Source organism: Mustela nigripes, chromosome 13 (genome assembly GCF_022355385.1).
Source record: "Mustela nigripes isolate SB6536 chromosome 13, MUSNIG.SB6536, whole genome shotgun sequence".
NCBI lineage: Eukaryota > Metazoa > Chordata > Mammalia > Carnivora > Mustelidae > Mustela > Mustela nigripes.
The window spans coordinates 142923173-142941399 of record NC_081569.1 but is presented as its reverse complement, the minus strand read 5'-3'; the positions used below and the strand labels follow the sequence as shown (position 1 = coordinate 142941399).

The window sequence follows — 18227 nt, the reverse complement described above, 5'->3', positions numbered from 1 at the left end:
GGGGGGGGGGGGGGAGAAAAATGGAGAACTCTGTGAGCACAGACTGTGCTGTTGCCTTGCAGGAAGGTCTCCCAATTCAGACCTCAGGTGCAGAGTCCTATCGAGCCGCCTCCTGGGTTCTTCCACCAACACACGCCAAAGCCGTTGCAAACTGTATGAACGGTCTTCCCTTCACACAGCTTGTCCTTCTCCCCACAGCCCGTGTTCTATCTAGTCTGGTCATCACAGCCTTTTCCCCTCACATAAGGTGCTCCTCCTGAGTTTCCTTGGGGCTCTACTACTTGGGGTTCCCTGTGGCTCAGCTAGGATTCCTCCACTCTGTAACCGCCCCCACCCCCAAACCCTCTCTGACAGAGACTCAAGTCACAACTGAGCAAGGCCAGCTCTTTGTAAGGTAACCTCCAGGGTTTAAGGCCCCCCTCTATCAGATGTTAAGATCTGCACAGCACGGCCTGTGTTCTGTCCTCAGGCTGCATGGTGGTGGAGACCTGTTCTGTAGACTGCTTATGAGAAGGCAGCCATGTTTTAAACCCCGTGACAACCCTGTCCCCCTTAGTCACAGCTGCCTGTGCCAAGAGCGCTTACAACAGCTGGCAATAAACTAATCAACCGGATAGAAATGTCGAGGATCTGTGAAGTGTATCACATACACCCTGACGGGAATTTCAATTATGAAGCTTGAAGGCTTGGGCAGAAACAAGCTTCCTGGCCACAGGACAACCTGTGAAAGCAAGGTCACAGAGAGATGGAGGACAGTTTCGGGGAACCCGAAGTTTATGGGTAGTAGAAAAAGAAAAAACCAAGAGAGCAGACAAGTGGGCAGTGCCTCGGATGCCACAATGTCTCTACAAAGCTGGACTTGTGCAAGGTTCCCAGTAATTCCATGATCACGAGACTCATTGGAGAACCATCCTCTTCTCTACATCTGGAGAAAGTTCTTTATCGAGAACTTCACATTTACGACTTGTGGTTACACCTGAAGACACTCTTCTTCTGAGTTTGAGGTCCCCAACCTGCAGTCTAGAAAAGAAAAACCCTGTGCCCACTCAGGCCCTGAACCTCCAGAGACCCTCCAGCGTGCTGACCTCAAGACCGGCAATGGGGCCTTCGCTCAGTGGGGAGCCTGCTTCTCCCTCTGCCTGCTGCCCGCCCTGCTGTGCTGCGACAAGATCTTCAGGGAAAAAAGAAAATAAAAATTGGGACTTAAGCAACAGATTCCAGTAACACTAGCTTTTAGATTATACCTGAAATGGGAGATCTGGCCTCAAGGGTGAAGTTCCAGCACTGCTGGGTTCTCAGATTTTGCCTTTGGGATGGGGACTTGGGTCTGCGCTCTTCAATCTGGGACACTGTGCCTTCAAAGCAGCTAAAGCCGTTTGGGGCCTCCAACCTTCTCAGGGTAGCAATGCATCCCTGTCTTTAGTAGCCCACCCCTCACAGCAGCTGCTGGCGGTCAGCCACAGGGCTCCCAGTGGCTCCGCTGCCAAAGCAGCACGATGCACACTTACTGTTTCCTACTGTCACAAGGCCCCATTCTAAGCCTGGAGCGTGCAGAAGGCCTCCCTGCCTACAGCCTCATCTGCTGCGGTCATCCACAGGGAACGGATCCCTCTCCAGACATGCTCCCCTCCTCTTCCCGCCCAAATTTCTCCTCATATTCAACCTCAGAGATGCTTCTAAATTCAGGCAGTCCTGAAGTGCCCAGTCATTTCCTCTCTCAAGTTCTATCCCCATCCTGTGTGTGTTGGTCTGGGAACTCCTACAGAGCAGGGACAAAGCTGGACCAACTGCAAATTTATTCAAGGTCTGAGGCAGGTCGGGAGCTCAGGGGATCTGCCAGGATGCCTGAGGGGATGGCGTCAGGTCCCTGGGAAACCCTGCTTCCCAGTCTGGAGCAGACGGCTCCTGAGGGCTCTAGCCCCTTCAGCAGTGTCACCGCACACTAAGGTGAAGACCCTGCAAGCTGCCACCCTGTCTTTCCTGCACAAACCAGCCCAACGATCAGAAAGTTCTTCCTCATCTGTGTTAAGTCCCCCACAGGGCAAGAAATCTGGAAGCTGGAAGGTGCAGAGCATTAGCTTAGGCAGAAATGTTGGGGGGTCCAGCCTGTGGGTGTGCCACAGGACCCCAGGACAGTTGTCTCCACTCTGGGGAGCTTGTCAGCTAACTCAATGTGTTAGATGGGAGACAGGTTGAACTGGCTACTGGTTTAGGTGGTATTTGCAGCTATTATGGGATCCCAGCAGAAACCATGGACTGTGTCAAGTGTCGCTCTTGACACCCACCTAGGGCACACGGAGAGCTTTGTAAACACTGGACTACCTCCTAACTGCTCCCGGGCCAAAAATAACTTAGCTACCCAATGCTCTCCTCAGTCTACTCGGATTCCTGCTCCCGATGTCTGGAGGTCCCAGCGCACACTATCTTGCCATATCCCAGACAGGCCAATTTTCTATAACTGACCGAACCCAGTTAACACCACCATGGACTGCAGTATTGGGCTTCCATCAGAATTTCAAGTGCTGCACAAAGAAGTTACCATCCCATTAGGGAGACGTGCAATCTAGAGAGGCCCTGGCCAGAATCCAGGTCTGATTCCAAAGTCCAAGTGAGTAGGTCACTGAGTAACATCCCAAAGGCAGGGACTGGGGCAAGAGACCCTACTGGTTAGCTCTAAGAGCCCAACACCATATTCTCCTGGTCTAGGTTCTGAGGAAAAATTCTCTTCATGTAGCTAGCGATCATCCCCATATTCTAGCACACAAGAATTATAATCTGGTTCCATTTTCTGGCTGCGAACAATCAGATGTTAAGTTTGTGGAGTACAGAACTCTACTGCAGGTGGACACAAAACCCAGGCCCCCAATCTTCTAAAGAGCAAAGGCTCACAAGGTCAGACTCTGAAGACTATGTAAGCCCGATCTGAGAACTCTGTCAAGTCATTTCTCCACATGACTCCACTTTATGTCCTGTCAATTCTAAAGAGTCAAGGTCTATGTAGGGACAGGTCAGAGAAATAAATGCACTGTATGGAGTACCGGTACCGCGTCCTGGTACTGAGAGTGCCTTAAGGAACCATAGTAGTCCACTGGGCTGCCACGTCTGAAGAGCAATCCACAGGACAACGTGACATGGGCCAACTCTGCATTTCTGGGTTACTCTAGAGTGCGGGCAGATCAAACTGTAGCTATCGGAGTCCACTAAGGATCGTTTGCAGAACTGTTAAAAAAATTTTAATCTCAATTATGGTTGGACTATTGTGCTGAAGCTCTAAGTAGATTCCAGCAGAATCCTTTCATTTTGATTTTAAACGTATCTTTATCTCTGCAGTGCAGGACAAAGTGGCTGGGCACAAGAGTCAGATCAGATGATGATCTCGGGATAACAGTATGTATCTCAGATCACAATGAGGATCAACACAACAAATGAAAAATCCAGAAAGGTGGCTCACTGGGCATGCACCAGTATACCCTTCTCTATTTTCCATTCTTTCAGAGGTGCCAGCTTTCATTTCTAAGTCATCTTCAAGCCAAAGGGCTTTACTCAGGGATTACTCAGTACACTGGAGTAAACCATGGCAGAAACTGCAACACAGCCTGACAAGAAAAGCCCTGAGCACTTATACTCCCTTCCCTGCTCCAGCCTTTAGACCTACAGGTCCATCAATTTCAGTAAAATCTTGTTGGAAAGCAATCTCCTCCATTTCCCTTAATCAGAGATCTATTACACAACTACATACCTGACATCTCTATTCTCTACAGCAAGCACCCATCAAGATTTCAGAAAGTCAGATTAAGACAGACCTTTTCAGTTTGCAGTTAGCTACAGAACAAGGATACGAGACCTACAGAACATCACTGACCCACAGTAATGAGCACGGCGTCCGTTTTTCTGAGCGAGGCTGGGACCCACAGAAGGAAACACCCCAACCCAAATCCACAGCAGCAGCTACAAAATACGGCGAGTTCAATGCTTCAATCTTATAAAATAAGAATCTAGATTAATTTTAATATTAAAGCAGAGACAAAATATAATTTTAACATTGTTTTAATCAAGTAATGTAGCTGTTTGAAACAGGAAATTTTAAGACCACTGAATAGATCAAAGTGAAGGGTTAATTTATTAGGACAGCCTCTACGGATAAAACTCCTATTATGTGGATTTGAATTCCACTGAAGTTTGGCACCAGACTGAATACTAGTCTAAGCCAAAATTTTTTCTTTAATGTTTAGAAGCCCCAAACAGGTTTTCCTTCAGGTTAAAGAAAGGAAAAACAACAAAAACAAACAACCCCAACTGTAACAGAACCCTATCAGCTTGACATTGGGTATGTTGAATGCAGCTTGGCTTAGGTCACCAGGATCTCCTAGACGACTTCAGATGATGAAAACAAACTGGCCTACAGCAAAGAATTTGAAACCTCAGTGAGATGTAATTTGTAAAAATTTCATCTCTTTCGTGTGACAAAGCACATTCCCTCCAGGTAGGTGCTTCTGCTTCACTCATCAAAATCGATCAAAAGGTAGGGGGCAGGGAAAGGACGGGGACTGATTTGTAGGTCTCCAGTAAGACTACTTGATTTTACCTCCTTGAAATATCAAGCTAACAAGGTTTTATTGTATCAAATGTTTGTATAATTTCCAATGTGAAAAATTCTTACATACATTATATTAAGGTCTCATTATAACCGGAAAAAATGGATCACAAAAGAAAGGTGAATGATGTAAGACAGCGCTTCCAATAAAATTAACCCTCTGGATTGATTCCCACTGTACTTTGTGCAAGTTTTTCCTTTGAAGATGATCGCTCAGATACAGCCATAACCCATATCACTTGAGTTTGGATCAGCTAATTAAGCCGAATTCACCAATAAGTTATTTCTAAATCTAACTCTCAGGATGGGCTGGGGTCAGGCCCTGATCACCTGCATTCAGTGGCCACCATCAGACTTCTTGGGTGTCTGATACAGTCAATGTGAAATAAAAAACACCTTTAGTCTTACACCAAAATATAGGCTTTAACTTGAAGTACGCTTTTAGCGTCTTTTAAATAAGACATTTTGGGGGGAGGGGGAAATCAAGTCTGAGACACGGTAACACTTATTTTGGCAAGATAGCAACCAAAGCCTAAAAAGCATAAGCTAAGTATCCACATGTAAAAGGCATTAAAGAACAAACCATATTATCAGGAGAAAATCCACAATGAAAAGATACAGTATGCCCTTAATATTTTGAAATTAAATCATAACAAAAGTTGAAAAATTATGCGCAGTTTTTGCTAGAGATTAAGTGCACCTTTTCCTGCTTCCCCCAAATAAAATCATAGCTTACTATATAATCACACCCTAGTTTCAGAATTTTCTCAGTCAGTACAAAGCAACAGCTACATACACATAAAATGCTTGTTAATGTAAGAATTCCCCTGGCTCATCCAACGTGCAATGCACATGACTCCAAAGACTACAATTTGGGGTAAGTATACACGAACTGAAAAAACACAATTCAAGTTTCAAAACCTGCTCTTAAAATTATTTATAGGACACTCAGGTCATTTTTACGTCTCAGTAAGATAACGATGTTGCACTGCCATTTGATTATCAGTCCACCTCAGCATGGGAAGAATGTACATTACCAGATGCCAATCTGAGGGACTGAATGCTTGAAAGTACTGTATTTCTCAATGGCTGATTAAGATAATTATACATAAGCTTATGTTTACATTCTGCTGAAGACATCTTTACAGTTTCAGCATCTAACAAAATCTAACAGGCTCCAAAAATCTTATCAGGTTAATGATGGTGCAGTGTTTTTTAAAAAGGAGCCATTTCAGCTTAAGTCATTCAAAGCCAAAATCTGAAGAATGACCAAAAATCAAATCTTTATTTAACTGTATAAATGTGATCCAAATGTGTCCACCACTAATTTTTCAAAAAGAAACATGCTATAAATAAGCAAACTATATCTGCTCACTGATAGGTGTATGGACTCCCTAGATGTCTTGTTGGGCTTAATTACAGACCACTCACAGCAATACATTTTTAGTAGAAAGTGTAGCATGATGTTAAGCCGTTTTAGCTTTTGCACATACATGTTGCACTTCTGGCTGATGATGCAGAAAGATCCGCAGCATCACACTGTTAAGCTGGGCCGCACGCACCCCTTTAAATGGCATCAATATCAATGTCATCATCCTTGTTGTCAGACTTCACAGCTTCAACTTTAGGTACACTGGCAGTCTTCGAATATACCACCTGGTAAGACAATTTTATTTATTGTAAATCTTTATCCCAATGAACCGGTTTATAAAATTAATAATATAAATCAATGGTCAACAAGGGAGGAAAAAGTACCCAAACACAGCCATCTTTTTTGAGAAAGTGTGCATGTGGGCAGGGGGAGCGCAAGTGGCAGCAGAGGTAGAAAATCCCAAGGAAGCTTCACAGATTTCACAGGGCTTGATCTCAAAACCCTGAGAGGAAATCAAGAGTGGGATGGATGCTTAGCCTACCAAACCGCCCAGGTGTCCCAGAGCCATCACTTCGCACAAGTTTTTATTTGAAAACTAAGTTCTCTCTGAATACTAAATTCTCTTAAGGTCTCTCTCAGCCAGATAGCATCTTAATTTTTATGGACAACTAGCACATGTATACTCAACCTATACTAATACTCCTTTGAAAATTCGTAGTCTACTGACTATCATGTCTAGGGGCAGGAAAGATATCCCTAGCCCTTTATATTAACATGTTAAATTCCCAAATTATTGAGACCACGTTCTGCTGCATCTTGAAATTTCAAATTACCCAAGTATTGTTTTCAAATCCCAAACCCTAACACAGTTCACCTCAATATTCTCATCTTCATCATCTTCTTCACCACCAGAAGATTCCTCCTCCGCTTCCTTCAACCATTTTATAAACGGTTCTGCTTTGACACGAATCTCTTTGGCAAGATCTTTTGAGACATATTTCTTAGAGGCCTAGAAAATGTTCAATACAATTTTTTTAGTTAAAGAAATCTAAAATTTAACTTATCTGACTACTCTGAGCTCTTTAAAGTGACTGGGTCATATCTTAGTCTTGACTTCTCAACAGATCCATTTATTCAACAATTAATAATAAGTCCAAGGAGTTTAAATACTTTCTTCCCTTATTACTAGGAAGCTGCCATAGTGGGAATCACCTACACGTTGTACCAGTGACTGACTACATTTCAATGTAGCAGAAACTCAGTTATCAGAAGTTATCAGAAGTTACTTCTTCCTAAATTGCCCCAACAACATCTCAGTAATACTTCTGATCCTCAAGAATCTGATTGTATGTATCTATCTATTCCCCACCTTTTCTGACCAGCTGATGATGACTTCTTCCTCCAACAGATCTGCATCATACATCTCCTTCAAGATATGGGGAATCTTGGAAATGAGCTGAGCTTGATGCATTGCTACCACACACTCCAAACCGTGAAGAAGGTACCGTTGAGCTTTTTTGTTGTTGTGACAAAACTGGAAATAAATGTATTAACAAGCTTTTAAAGTTTTAATTAAGTATACACATTGCTTCAAGATTGTGCCTTAAGGCTATATAGCCTTAAACAGTGGCTTAAAAAGTCAATGCATAAAAATCTGGGTACTACTTTAGCTATGAGACTATACACAGTATTTTCCAAATATTCCCATGCTTGTTAAGATAGGTCAATTATCTCCAGTTTTAGGATAACAGACAACAAGTTCCCAGGGTCACACAGCTCTAACCTCATTTATGAACCTAAAAATAATTTGCTTACTCGTAGGAAATGGCGCCTGTATTTCTTAATTTGTTCTCTAATCTTCTCATTAAAAAGAACTTCAGTCAAAACAAGAGGGCCCATGGCTTTTACATCCAATCTTTCTGCTTCAGCAACAATTTCTTTGTCTGATGAGTCAATGATACCTTCTTCTTTCTTCTTCTGCAAATAAAAGGAAGCAGTTCAGTGAAATGGAGACACATTTTCGTCCAGAGATACTAGTCCCCACTTTCATGGACTTTTTTTCCTACCAAATTTATTATGGTTTCAGGATTTTCCCATGAAATGCACATGCCAATATAGTACCTGGAACCACCTCAGGAAGTATCTGAACAAAAAGTTTGAGTATTGAAAAGATACTGTAGGAAAAAAAGTTACATGCCAGATAATAAGCATAAAGTAACGAACACCTTTACAAAAACCCAAGGCTTGAAACTTCTTATCAAGAAAATGTTTAGCTGCTACTGACCCAAGTTATTTTACCTTAACGAAATCAAACAGAATATTGACCCGCTCTTCAACAGTCCTTTCCAAATCATCAGTGAGTGTCAGAACTTTTGCATGATCACTGATTTCATCCATTCTGCGCCTTTGAGCTTCCTCAGTTGTATCCTCCCCCCAATCATCATCCTCCTCTTCTTCCTGTCAAGAACAAGTATATGGAGTCAAATGCCATAAAAACACAAAAATACTTCTGATATCTCGTCATGTTAATGGCACTAGGTTCATTTCTCACAAATATAAATTGGACCTACATTAATTTAATCAACCGCGCATAACCAGGAACCCAAGATACCATTGCAATGTTAAAATGAAGATCTTTTAAAGTTTTATCTGACAGAGATCACAAGTAGGCAGAGAAGCAGGCAGAGAGGAGGAAGCAGGCTGCCCGCTGAGCAGAGAGCCCAGTGTGGGACTCGATCCCAGGACCCTGGGATCATGACCTGAGCCGAAAGGCAGAGGCTTAACCTGCCGAGCCACCCAGGCACCCCTCTGCCCCTTTCTAAAAGGATTCTTTTTATTTGAGAGAGTGCTCACATGCGCGCACCTGCTCATGAGGTGGGGAGGGACAACGAGAGCAGCAGACTCCCTGCCGAGCAGGAAGCTGATGTGGGACTCCAGGATCATGACCTGAGCTGAAGGCAGTCACTTAAGCAATCAAGTCACCCAGGTGCCCGAGTTTCCTTTCTTCTCCCGTCCCACCAGGTACTGTATTTCCCCCGACTTTAGTGCCCACCACACATTCACCACTCCACTCACCGCAGCGTGCGGAGGAGGACTGATCTCATTTGGCGGTGGGGGTGGGGGCGTCTCACTGCTAGACACAGAACCGTTTTCCTTGTCTTTGCCCTTCCGGTTTTTCTTTTCCTTTTCTTTCTTCCCTGTACCGCTATCGCTATTCTCTACAGCAAAACAAAGAAAGAAGTGAAAGTTTAATACTACAGTTCACAGTACACCTTACTGTCTCCCATAGACATTTAAAACCCTTTGCTTCCTTTTCCTTTGGAACCTTCCCTCAGAAAACCATACACAAGAACAATGCTACTTAGAATTCTAGGGTTCACAAACCGAATTCTTCCACTATCATTTCCTATGTGAAAAAACTCAGAGTAAGGACCCAATGTCCTAGAACAGAGATACTAACTGTTCAGTAAAATTAACAAAGTGGTGGTATCTCAGAAAATGAGCAGCTTAGTGAAGGCGGGCACTCCTGACTCTCTTGTCCCCCGTGAACCTAAACATGAGCACTTCTCAACTCCACTTTAGTCCACAGCTGTTAACACTGTCTAAGTCTATATAACAGTTGGTCTCATGGAGGAGAACACTGGAATAGGTTAGACTTTATTGCTATAGCAAGCTTAAATTGTGTCAGACAACTTCCATCGTCTGCCACAGAGTGTTGCTTGCAATGTTCTAAAGCCACTTGGGCTTAATGAGCTGGGACCCTGATTCATAAAACACTGTGTTCCAGAAGTGGATTGTTTCCTGGGATCCTAATTTTATGTATTTTTAAAAAATATTCGAGAGAGAGAGAACACACTTGCATGTATGCACACAAAAGGAGCAGCAGCAGCAGCAGCACATACCCATTAAGCAGGGAGCCTGATGCAGGGCTTGACCCCAGCCAGAAGCAGATGCTCAACAGACAGAGCCACGGAGGCGCTCCTGTTTTACAATATCCATTCCACCTATTCTAAAAGGACAGATCTTGGAAACTGAAATCAAAGGGCACCTGGGTGCCCTTCAGCTTGGGTCATGGTCCCGGAGTCCTGGGACAGAATCCCCCATCAGGCTCCTAGCTCTGCGGGAGTCTGCTTCTCTCTCTCATGCAAGCTTTCTCTCAAGTAAATAAAATTTCAGGAAAGAAAAAGTTGACAACACAGCAAAGTTTAAGTTGTAGCCTGTTGTTGTAGCCTGTTCTCACCCTGAATGGTATGTTTTTCAAAGTTATAGACTCAACAGAACAAGGCACAAAAATTGGGACATTCCTTATAGTCTAGTTTCACAACAGCAAAAAAGCTTCCATTTTTTCCAATGATCAGCTGCCTCACATTAAAATCCTTCAAGTTCTTCATAAAGACTTACCAGGTGGGTTTTTGAGAATGAACGTGCAGAGTTTATGATGTGTGTCAAGCATGCCTCGATAGCCACAGGCTTTACAAGAATTACCTATTGTTTGCTTCTTTGGATTGACATGCTGCCAAAGAGTAAAAACAAGTCAGTCATCTATAAACTACAACAAATTTTGTAAAAAACAAGATGTTAAATAATTTAAAAAATTTGCTGCTTTACACAACCTGTTTGCAATTAAGTTTGCTCTGCCTTCTCAGGAGCATACATGTGGTGATATCAAAGACTGACCACAAAAGGAGATATGCAGTTTTTCCTCAGAAAGACTCACCAGCTCGGTTTCAGGATTCTCACACTCAGGACAGAGAACAAATTTTTTAATGAATCCATCCAACATGTCTTGCAGCTTATTCGCCTCATGAGATCCATTGACAATGTAACGGTCATTCTTAACATCAAACTGGGTCTGTGCTCCCAGCTCACAACCAAAATATTTGGTGGGATCTATGGGGGGGGGGGGGGGGGAAGATTTATTATCTGGATGTTCTACTACTCATTCACCCTTATACAAATATAACTCCCTTATATTTTTATACCAGGTTAAAATGTGTTGAGCAGCTTTGTTTACCAACAGGAACTAACCAGCTGGTTTTCCAGCCCAAGACTCCACTTAACCCTGAAACACACGAGCATACAACTCACTCCAATCACACAGATCCAAGTCTGTCATGACCACAGTGACACACTATGCTTTGTCAGACTCCTCTTAAGAAGCGTTACTTACACGTTGGAGGCCGATTAAGCGCCTTTGCAACGTCAACCATGTTGACTATAACTGTCTTGATACCATTTCCTTTGCCCTCAACCTAAAGAAAAAAATAACTTTAATTTTGCATTTCTACCCCAGGACGTGCAATCTTCAAGATTCTAGCAAAAGAGCTAGGCCTCAAAACGAAACCCAAGAGGGGTATTACCTTGGCAATCAGACGGGGCATCTTGTAGCGATAGAACTGGTCTGACACACTGCGGTTGACATTGACAGACATTTTGGCTTATTAGTGGCTTTATCAATAAGATGAAGAGATCTTTGATTGCAACTTTTTGGTATCTTCTGTCTGGAGAAGAAGGGATGACATAAACGACTGCAAGAGTTCTCGGTCTCTGACATGAAAAAATTTTCGCCACTGAGGCTGTAGGCTTCTTGCTTGTATGCTATGTGTCCCCAATACAGGTACCAATGGCTGCGCAACAGCTCTGCAAGAGAAGGAAGAGCGCACAACCCCCACGCTTAGCGGGATCCCCGCGGAGGAAGCCTCCCTTCGCCTCCCGGTGACCCCACGAAGCACCCCGGTTCGCGGGAGGCGCCGCGAACACTCTCCTCGAACACGGAACACCTGTCGCAACAGAAAGGGGCTCCGCGTGGAGCAGGACGGGCCTCCAGCCGGGAGCCGCCACTCTCCCCACTGCGCTGCGTCCGCCCGGCCAAGGATCGCTTCCGGGGCGCGGCCACATCGCCACAACCGCGGACGCAAGGGCCACGAGCTCTTCCCCGCAGACCCGGCCTCGGCCACGAACAAACTTCCCAGCCTCCCCGCTCAGGCCGTGTCCAGCACCCGGCCGCGCTCGGGGAGGCCCTGGCCCGGCCCAGGACACGGCGTCTCGCGGAAGTGCGCACGGACCGCGGGGGCAACGACCGAGCGCGGTCGCCCCCGCGCCTCCCGTCCCCGCTCCGCGCGCGCACGCACTCGACCTTCGCTCCGGTGCCCATGGCCACCGGCCGCTCAGCCCGGGGCAGCGACCCCGCCATGCGTGCCACCCGGCCTCGGCGCGCCGGGGGAAACGAAAGCGGCCGAGGGGCGCCGGCCCGGGCCGCCCCCGCCCCCGCGCGGACGATGACTCATGAATGCAGCAACGGGGCCTGAGTCAGCCCGCGCGGCGCGCTCCCGCGGGGGAGGGGCCGGGGCCCGGCGGGGGGAGGGGACCGGGGCGGAGGAGGGGGGGGGCGGACGGGGGAGGCGGGGAGGGGCGGGGGCCGGGGCGGAGGGCAGGGCGGCGGGGGCGCGGGGCCCGCCCGCCCGAACTGCGCCACACGCGCGCGGGTCACGCGGCGCGCCGCCATCTTGTGCGGCCGCCATCTCCCCGCCGGCCCGCCCGCGGACTCACCGTTTTCGTCAAATAAAGACATAAACCCAACGCTGCTCGCCCGGGACTGGGATGAAGTGAGGCGCGTGTGAACCCGAGTCCGAGGAGGGGCGGCGGAGGCGGCGGAGCACGCAGCGAGCAGCGGCCGGGCCAGGCGCCGCCGAGCAGCGGGGAGGGGCTGTCCCAGCGACGTCCGGGGTCCACACCCTTCAGCGCCCGGGGCCTGGCGACCTGGCGCGGAAAGACGGCGCCGTGAGCCGCGGGCGTCGGGGCGCCTTCCCCGCCAGCCAGCGGCCCGCGGGGGTCGAGGGGGCGGGGAGGACTGGGGAGGGGGCGCGGGGCCGCCGCCCCTTCACCGGACTCACCTCTGGAATGTTCTCGCTCTGACTGAACAACGCCGCCGCCGCGCTCAAGCTACCCTCGGCCCCAGCGCCCGCCCCCCGCAGCAGGCTGCTCCGCTCGTTGGCCCGAGGCGTGCGCGACCTCGCTCGTGATTGGCCACGTGCCACGTCAGTCGTGTCTTTCTCCGCCCCTTCTGCTTCCTGAGGCTCCTCTCGCCGCCTCAGCCAGCCCCCAGTCCCCGGGTCCCGGGTTCGTTCCCCTGCCCTCCCCTCCCCCGCCTTTCCCAGAGGCCTTCGCGGTCTCGCGAGAGCCGGCCGGCCGCGGCAGGGGGTTGGCCGCTGGGCCACACTGTGTCGGTTTGAGCGCGGGGGCGTGGGGGAAGATGGCGGTTGGTTCCCCTCCCCCGTCGCCTGGACCCGGCGGCGTTCCAGCCGAGTTCCCCGTCGCGGCGGGGGCTCCGCCTCGCCCGGGGGCGGGGCGGGGGAGGTCCTCTCTGCCTCTTCCGGCCGCTGGGGACGCCCGCCGTCGGGCTTCTCGGAGGAAGTTGTGCTTCCTCCCCCTCGCGGGGCCTGGGTGCGCTGTGGTGACTGCGGGGCCTGGGCCTTTCGCCCCGACTGCTGGTCTTTCCTCCGGCGGGGTCCGCTGTCACCTTGACAGGGTCGCGGTGCGGCCCCCCGCCCGCGCGCCCGGCCGGTCGGCCCCGGGCCCGCAGGCCTGGCGGGGCTTGGCACGCCGAGCGCCCGCTCCCCGAGGAGGGAGCCCCGGATGAGCTCGGGACCCCGGGACCCCGGGACCCTCCGGGAAGCGCGCTGCGCCGTGACTTGGCGCGAAGCACACGTCTCACTGGGTCACCGTTCCCGGGACCCACCTCCCCCGTTAATAAATTGTGGCCGCCTCGCGGGGCAGAGCGTAGCCGAAGCAGGCGTTCCTCGCCGCTGACCGGAGAGCCTCTGCGGTCCTCCTGCCGCGGAGGCGATTGCAGAAACGGGTATTCGGTTTCAGCGGGCGAACTGCGGCTGTGAAGGCGCGCCCAGAGCCCGTCGCCACGGCTGCAAACATGCTGGCGGCGGTAAAAGCAAGAGCCGAACGGGGCGGAGGGCGGTTTCCCGGGCTGGAAGCAGCTGTTGAGGTCAGGATGAGGCGGGTAAGGGGCTGCCCATTGTTCGCCCAATCCTGTATGCAAGAGAGTTGGAACTGAAAGGTATGTTGCTTTTTACCAAAGTTGAGGATATTCTTCCAGGATTTACAAGCTTTGTAAGTGGGTGGGGAAGTTACTAAATCAAAGGGGCGGTCCAGAATGGAGGGAACTTGTGTCCTTCCTGCAGGAGCGAATGCGATGCTCACACGCGGTATGCGTGGTGGACCGCGTGCCTAACGCTTTAGGGGTACCCGATGCCCACCAGGTCAATGGGAAAGGTAGACCCGGACAAGCTGCTCCTGGGTCAGCCTGTAGCGTGACCTAGCCGTTCCGAAACATGGGCGTTTTTGCACACAAGTGACACTGTTTTAGAAACTGTTGGAAAATACGGGTATGAAACTAGTCTGAAGTGAGGGGCTGGCCTGGTCAGAAAAAAATTTTTTTTAAGATTTTATTTATCTATTGGGGCGCCTGGGTGGCTCAGTAGGTTAAGCCGCTGCCTTCAGCTCAGGTCGTGATCTCAAGGTCCTGGGATCGAGCCCCACAAGGAGCTCCCTGCTCAGCAGGGAACCATGCCCCCCCCCACTTGTGATTTCTCTCTCTGTCAAATAAACAAATAAAATCTTAAAAAAAAAAAGATTTTATTTGTTTATTTGATGGAGAGACAGAGAGGAAACAAGCAGGGAAGGAGGAAGTGGGAGAAACAGACTCCCCACTGAGCAGAGAGCCCGATGTGGGGCTCAGTCCCAGGACTCTGAGATCTTGACTTGAGCCTAAGGTAGACACTTAATGACTGAGCCACCCAGGCACGCCCAGAATGGGTTTTTAATGAAGCTAAATACCAGGTGAGTTGTTATTATTTGGGGCCAGGTATTTTTGATGGCCCCATATTTAATTTCATTCAAAAAGTTTGTACTAATTTTAAATTTAATTTTTAGCAGGTGTACCACTCATTTGTCTCTAATGAGGGACAATTTTAAAAAATTATTGTTAACCTTACCATCTATTGAATGCTTCTCATAGCATAGGAATTCGCTTAGTGCTTTGAATACACTCTCTTATTTACTTCCTAGCTCCTATGGAGAATTTTTATTCCTATTTTACAAATAAGCAAACGGAAGCTTAGTGGAAGAAAATCAAGCAACTTGCTCAAGATCACATGCTAGTAAGTGACAGAGCTGGAATTTAAGCCGAGCTCTGACCCCAGAGTCTGTTTCCTCATGACCCCGCATTCACAAGTAAACATAAACATACGTAAATCTAGGCAGTTTCAGGTGTAACCCTATTTAATCCTTAAACAACCATGTGAGGGAGTGTTGTTAGTCCCATTTTACAGGTGAGGAAAGAGTCGGGAAGGTTAATTTTCTCAAAGTCACCTGTCTAATAAATGGTGGACGGTGTTTGAACTCTAGCTTGACGCCAGGCTCATTGCACAATTCTGCTTCCTACTTCTGACTCCCCGCCTCATTTGGCTGCAGTTCCCCCAGTCAGGTGCTCACCGTTCGCTAAGTAATGGGCACTTGGTGTCCTTGGAATCGTCGTCCAATGAGTGCCCGAAGTACACATTTCCGCGCCGGCCTCCCTTGGATGACAGGCAGGAATAGCCGTTGAGAAGGGGAGTCGGTAAGTCAGCCTTGCGGTTATTCAGAAACGGGTCTGTTCTGTTTAGCATGAATTTGCCCCTCAAGCAAGATCAAGTCTTCCTGGACGGAGAGAACCTTGTGGTTCTGAGATGCGGGCCCCTGAGGGACCAGCACGTTGCCCTCTGTGGTGGGCTGTCTGGTTGGACAGCTGGCCTCAGTGACTTCCCCCTCTTAGCTACCGCCAACCTCCAGCGCACTGCTGAAGCCGCACACTCTTCGTTATTCTGACTCCCCAGCTTGGGGATGAGTTACAGGGGATGCGCGTGGTTTTTCTTCCAGCGCCAGCCTGTCACCGAGGTTGTGCATAGAGTAGACATTCCGAGCCGCTGGGAGGGAACTGCAGGTTATCTGATGAGTACGGAGGCAGTCAAAGGTATTGGCTGCTTTGAAAGCCAGTGTCCTGGGGCGCCTTGGTGGCTCAGTAGGTTAAGCCTCTGCCTTCAGCCCAGGTCATGATCTCAGGGACCTGGGATCGAGCCCCGCGTTGGGCCTGCTCCCTCTGCTGCTCCCCCTGCTTGTTCTCTCTCTCTGTCAAATAAATAAATAAAAAATCTGGAAAAAAAAAAAAAAGCCAGTGTCCTAAACCATGGTACTCTAACGCACCAATATTGAGCATGTCTGAGTGGCTGGGACACAGGCCCCGCCCACATTGCCGGCAGTGCTCAGGGGACCGCCAGCTCTCTGCCTGCTGGACGCCACAGGAAGCTTGCCCCCTTCCTGAAATCTCCAACCCTCCAGGCAGGATGGCTCCCTGCCTCTGTGACAGGCCCCTCCCAGCCTCCCAATACTTCTGGCATTCAGTGCCCCTCTGGCATTCAGTGGCATGTGATTGTATTTACCTGTTCACTCGTCTGCCTTCCTCATTAGGCTAAACAGCTTGTGGGCAGGGAACCTGTCAGCTCCAGAAGAGGCAGAGGCAGGAAGCAGAGATGGCCTTGGGGAAGAGATGAAGCATCCTCAGGAGGTGTGGCTAGAGGCCCGTCTTCCTGTTCCCAAGCATTTGAGTCCAGTCAGGCTCCATATTATGTCATTCCTGGAAAAAGAGAAGGAAGTACAAAATTGTATTGATTTCAGTGGATGATGGAGAAATGTGGGTGATCGGGCTTGCCCCAGGTCGAGTCTTCTGGGAGGCAAGGTGTATGCTTACAAGGTGTAAGCAAGCCCCCTCACTTGCTTGAGGCTAGTGGTAGTAGGGAGGGTGTTTGCTCACACTTAGCTCACTGCTTTGGGGATGCACCATGTGTGCAATGGAAGGTCTGGAAGAGGCCCGGTGTGGCACGCTTGCCTGCGATTCCCGAAGATTCCTGACAGCCATCTGCAGACCTTTGTTAGAGAGCATCTTTGCGTGTTCCCATCGCTGCCTTTAGTTGTGAATCTGGCACATTCTAGCCACCCAGGTGGAGCAGCCAGTGAGCCAGTGAGCTCACTGATTGTGGATGAGCTGTGGGTCGGGACCTTGCAGGGTAGCAATAGACTCATGCAACCCAGAAGCACAGTCTGTTATGTGCTCAGCAGAGTCAGCTGCTACTTTGGGTGAAGTTGTTATCTAGACCTAATTTTGTGGGGGGGGAGGGGGGTTATTTATTTATCTGAGAGAGAGAGAAATCGTGAGCTGGGGGTGGGGACAGAGGGACAAGTGAACTCCCTGCTGAGCAGGGAACTAGATGTGGGGCTTGGTCCCAGGACCCTGGGATCATGACCTGAGCCGAAGGCAGATGCTTAACCACTGAGCCACCCAGGCGCCCCATGACCTAATTTTTGAGTACAAATCATCTATGACTATATTCTCGATTCTATTTCTTAAAGGATGCCTCTCTGGCTTATCTGTGCATGACTTGGTTTCCCAAAGCCAGTAATTCTCAAATGTGGGTGAGCATCAGATTCTCTGGAGGGCTTGGGTCACCTGGGTGGCTCAGTTGGTTCAGTGTTCGACTCTTGATTTCGGCTCAGGTCATGATCTCAAGGTCGTGAGACTGAGCCCTGTATCAGGCTCCCCACTTAGTGGGGAGCTTGCTGCTCTCCCTCTCCTTCGGGCCCTCCTGCATGTGTTTGAGGAGGTCCAGGTGGGGCCCAGAACTTCGCTTTCTAACAGATTCCCAGGCGCTGCCAGTGCTGTGGTCCCAGACTACTGTGCCTTAAGGTCCAGGGGCCGCACGACTTTGGAGCCCAGGTAGCTCTTTTTCCCTCACCATAGACTCCACAGCTTGGTTTGGAGATACCCCATGAGCCCTCATTCAGACAGTCTGTGAATCAAACTAAGTCAAAAAGAACAAAATCGAGGTCCCAATGACTGGATGCAGCCGTGGCCCGATGGAGAAGTCGTGGGGCCGGCTCTTGGATGGCGGTCTTGTGTGCACCATGCCCAGTGGGACTGCGACAGTCAGTCGTTCCAGGCACAGCCTGCCCGCACCCCTCGCCATGTTATTACCCGCATGCTGGCGCCTCAGCGAGCCGCCAGTGCCCTGCCATGCCCTGCTCCTGCGGCTGTGGCAACGAAGACTCTGAGAGGGGCTTCGTCTCCAGGTTGGGGCTGGGCCTGACTTCTGGCTGTTCGGCTTCCTCGCTGAGTAGGACCTCGTGATCCTGTCTGGCTTATCCCGGTTCTAGAGT

At 49.2% G+C, this 18227-nt stretch overlaps 2 protein-coding genes and 1 non-coding gene across 7 annotated transcripts in view; 1 reads left to right on the top strand and 2 right to left on the bottom strand.

Annotated features, from left to right (window-relative positions):
* Positions 1 to 4031: 4031 nt before the first annotated feature.
* On the bottom strand, positions 4032 to 13077 carry EIF5 (eukaryotic translation initiation factor 5). Of its 2 annotated transcripts, XM_059374058.1 has the most exons (12): positions 12860 to 13077; positions 12516 to 12725; positions 11327 to 11606; positions 11137 to 11218; positions 10684 to 10856; positions 10368 to 10479; positions 9042 to 9184; positions 8265 to 8423; positions 7782 to 7943; positions 7336 to 7500; positions 6841 to 6975; positions 4032 to 6250 (listed from the first exon to the last, which is right to left on the bottom strand). In XM_059374058.1, the coding sequence occupies exons 3-12, from the start codon at positions 11396 to 11398 to the stop codon at positions 6161 to 6163; spliced, it is 1293 nt and encodes a 430-aa protein (XP_059230041.1). In that variant the 5' UTR covers positions 11399 to 11606; positions 12516 to 12725; positions 12860 to 13077; the 3' UTR covers positions 4032 to 6160. The 2 variants fall into 2 exon arrangements, with proteins under 2 accessions (XP_059230041.1, XP_059230042.1); XM_059374059.1 differs by lacking the exons at positions 12516 to 12725; positions 12860 to 13077 and adding an exon at positions 12103 to 12192.
* Positions 9564 to 9687, bottom strand: LOC132000537 (small nucleolar RNA SNORA28). Its single transcript, XR_009399387.1, has one exon. It is a non-coding gene; the product is annotated as a small nucleolar RNA SNORA28 (small nucleolar RNA).
* A 458-nt stretch (positions 13078 to 13535) lies between the features above and the next one.
* Positions 13536 to 18227, top strand: part of LOC132000284 (uncharacterized) — a 39167-nt gene continuing 34475 nt past the window's right edge. For 2 of the 4 annotated variants that reach the window (XM_059374055.1, XM_059374056.1), the window contains exon 1: positions 13542 to 14037. The gene's annotated coding sequence lies outside the window, so the exon portion shown is untranslated. Of the gene's footprint in view, positions 14038 to 18227 lie in introns of all 4 variants that reach the window. The other 2 variants (XM_059374057.1, XM_059374052.1) reach the window with 2 other exon arrangements.

Coding starts and splice junctions, on each gene's coding strand:
- EIF5 (XM_059374058.1), bottom strand. CDS start 11,398: ATGTCTGTCAATGTCAACCGCAGTGTGTCAGACCAGTTCTATCGCTAC. Junction 6,976..7,335: donor TCATCAGCTGGTCAGAAAAG/GTGGGGAATAGA, acceptor AACATTTTCTAG/GCCTCTAAGAAATATGTCTC. Junction 6,251..6,840: donor ATGAAGATGAGAATATTGAG/GTGAACTGTGTT, acceptor TTGTCTTACCAG/GTGGTATATTCGAAGACTGC.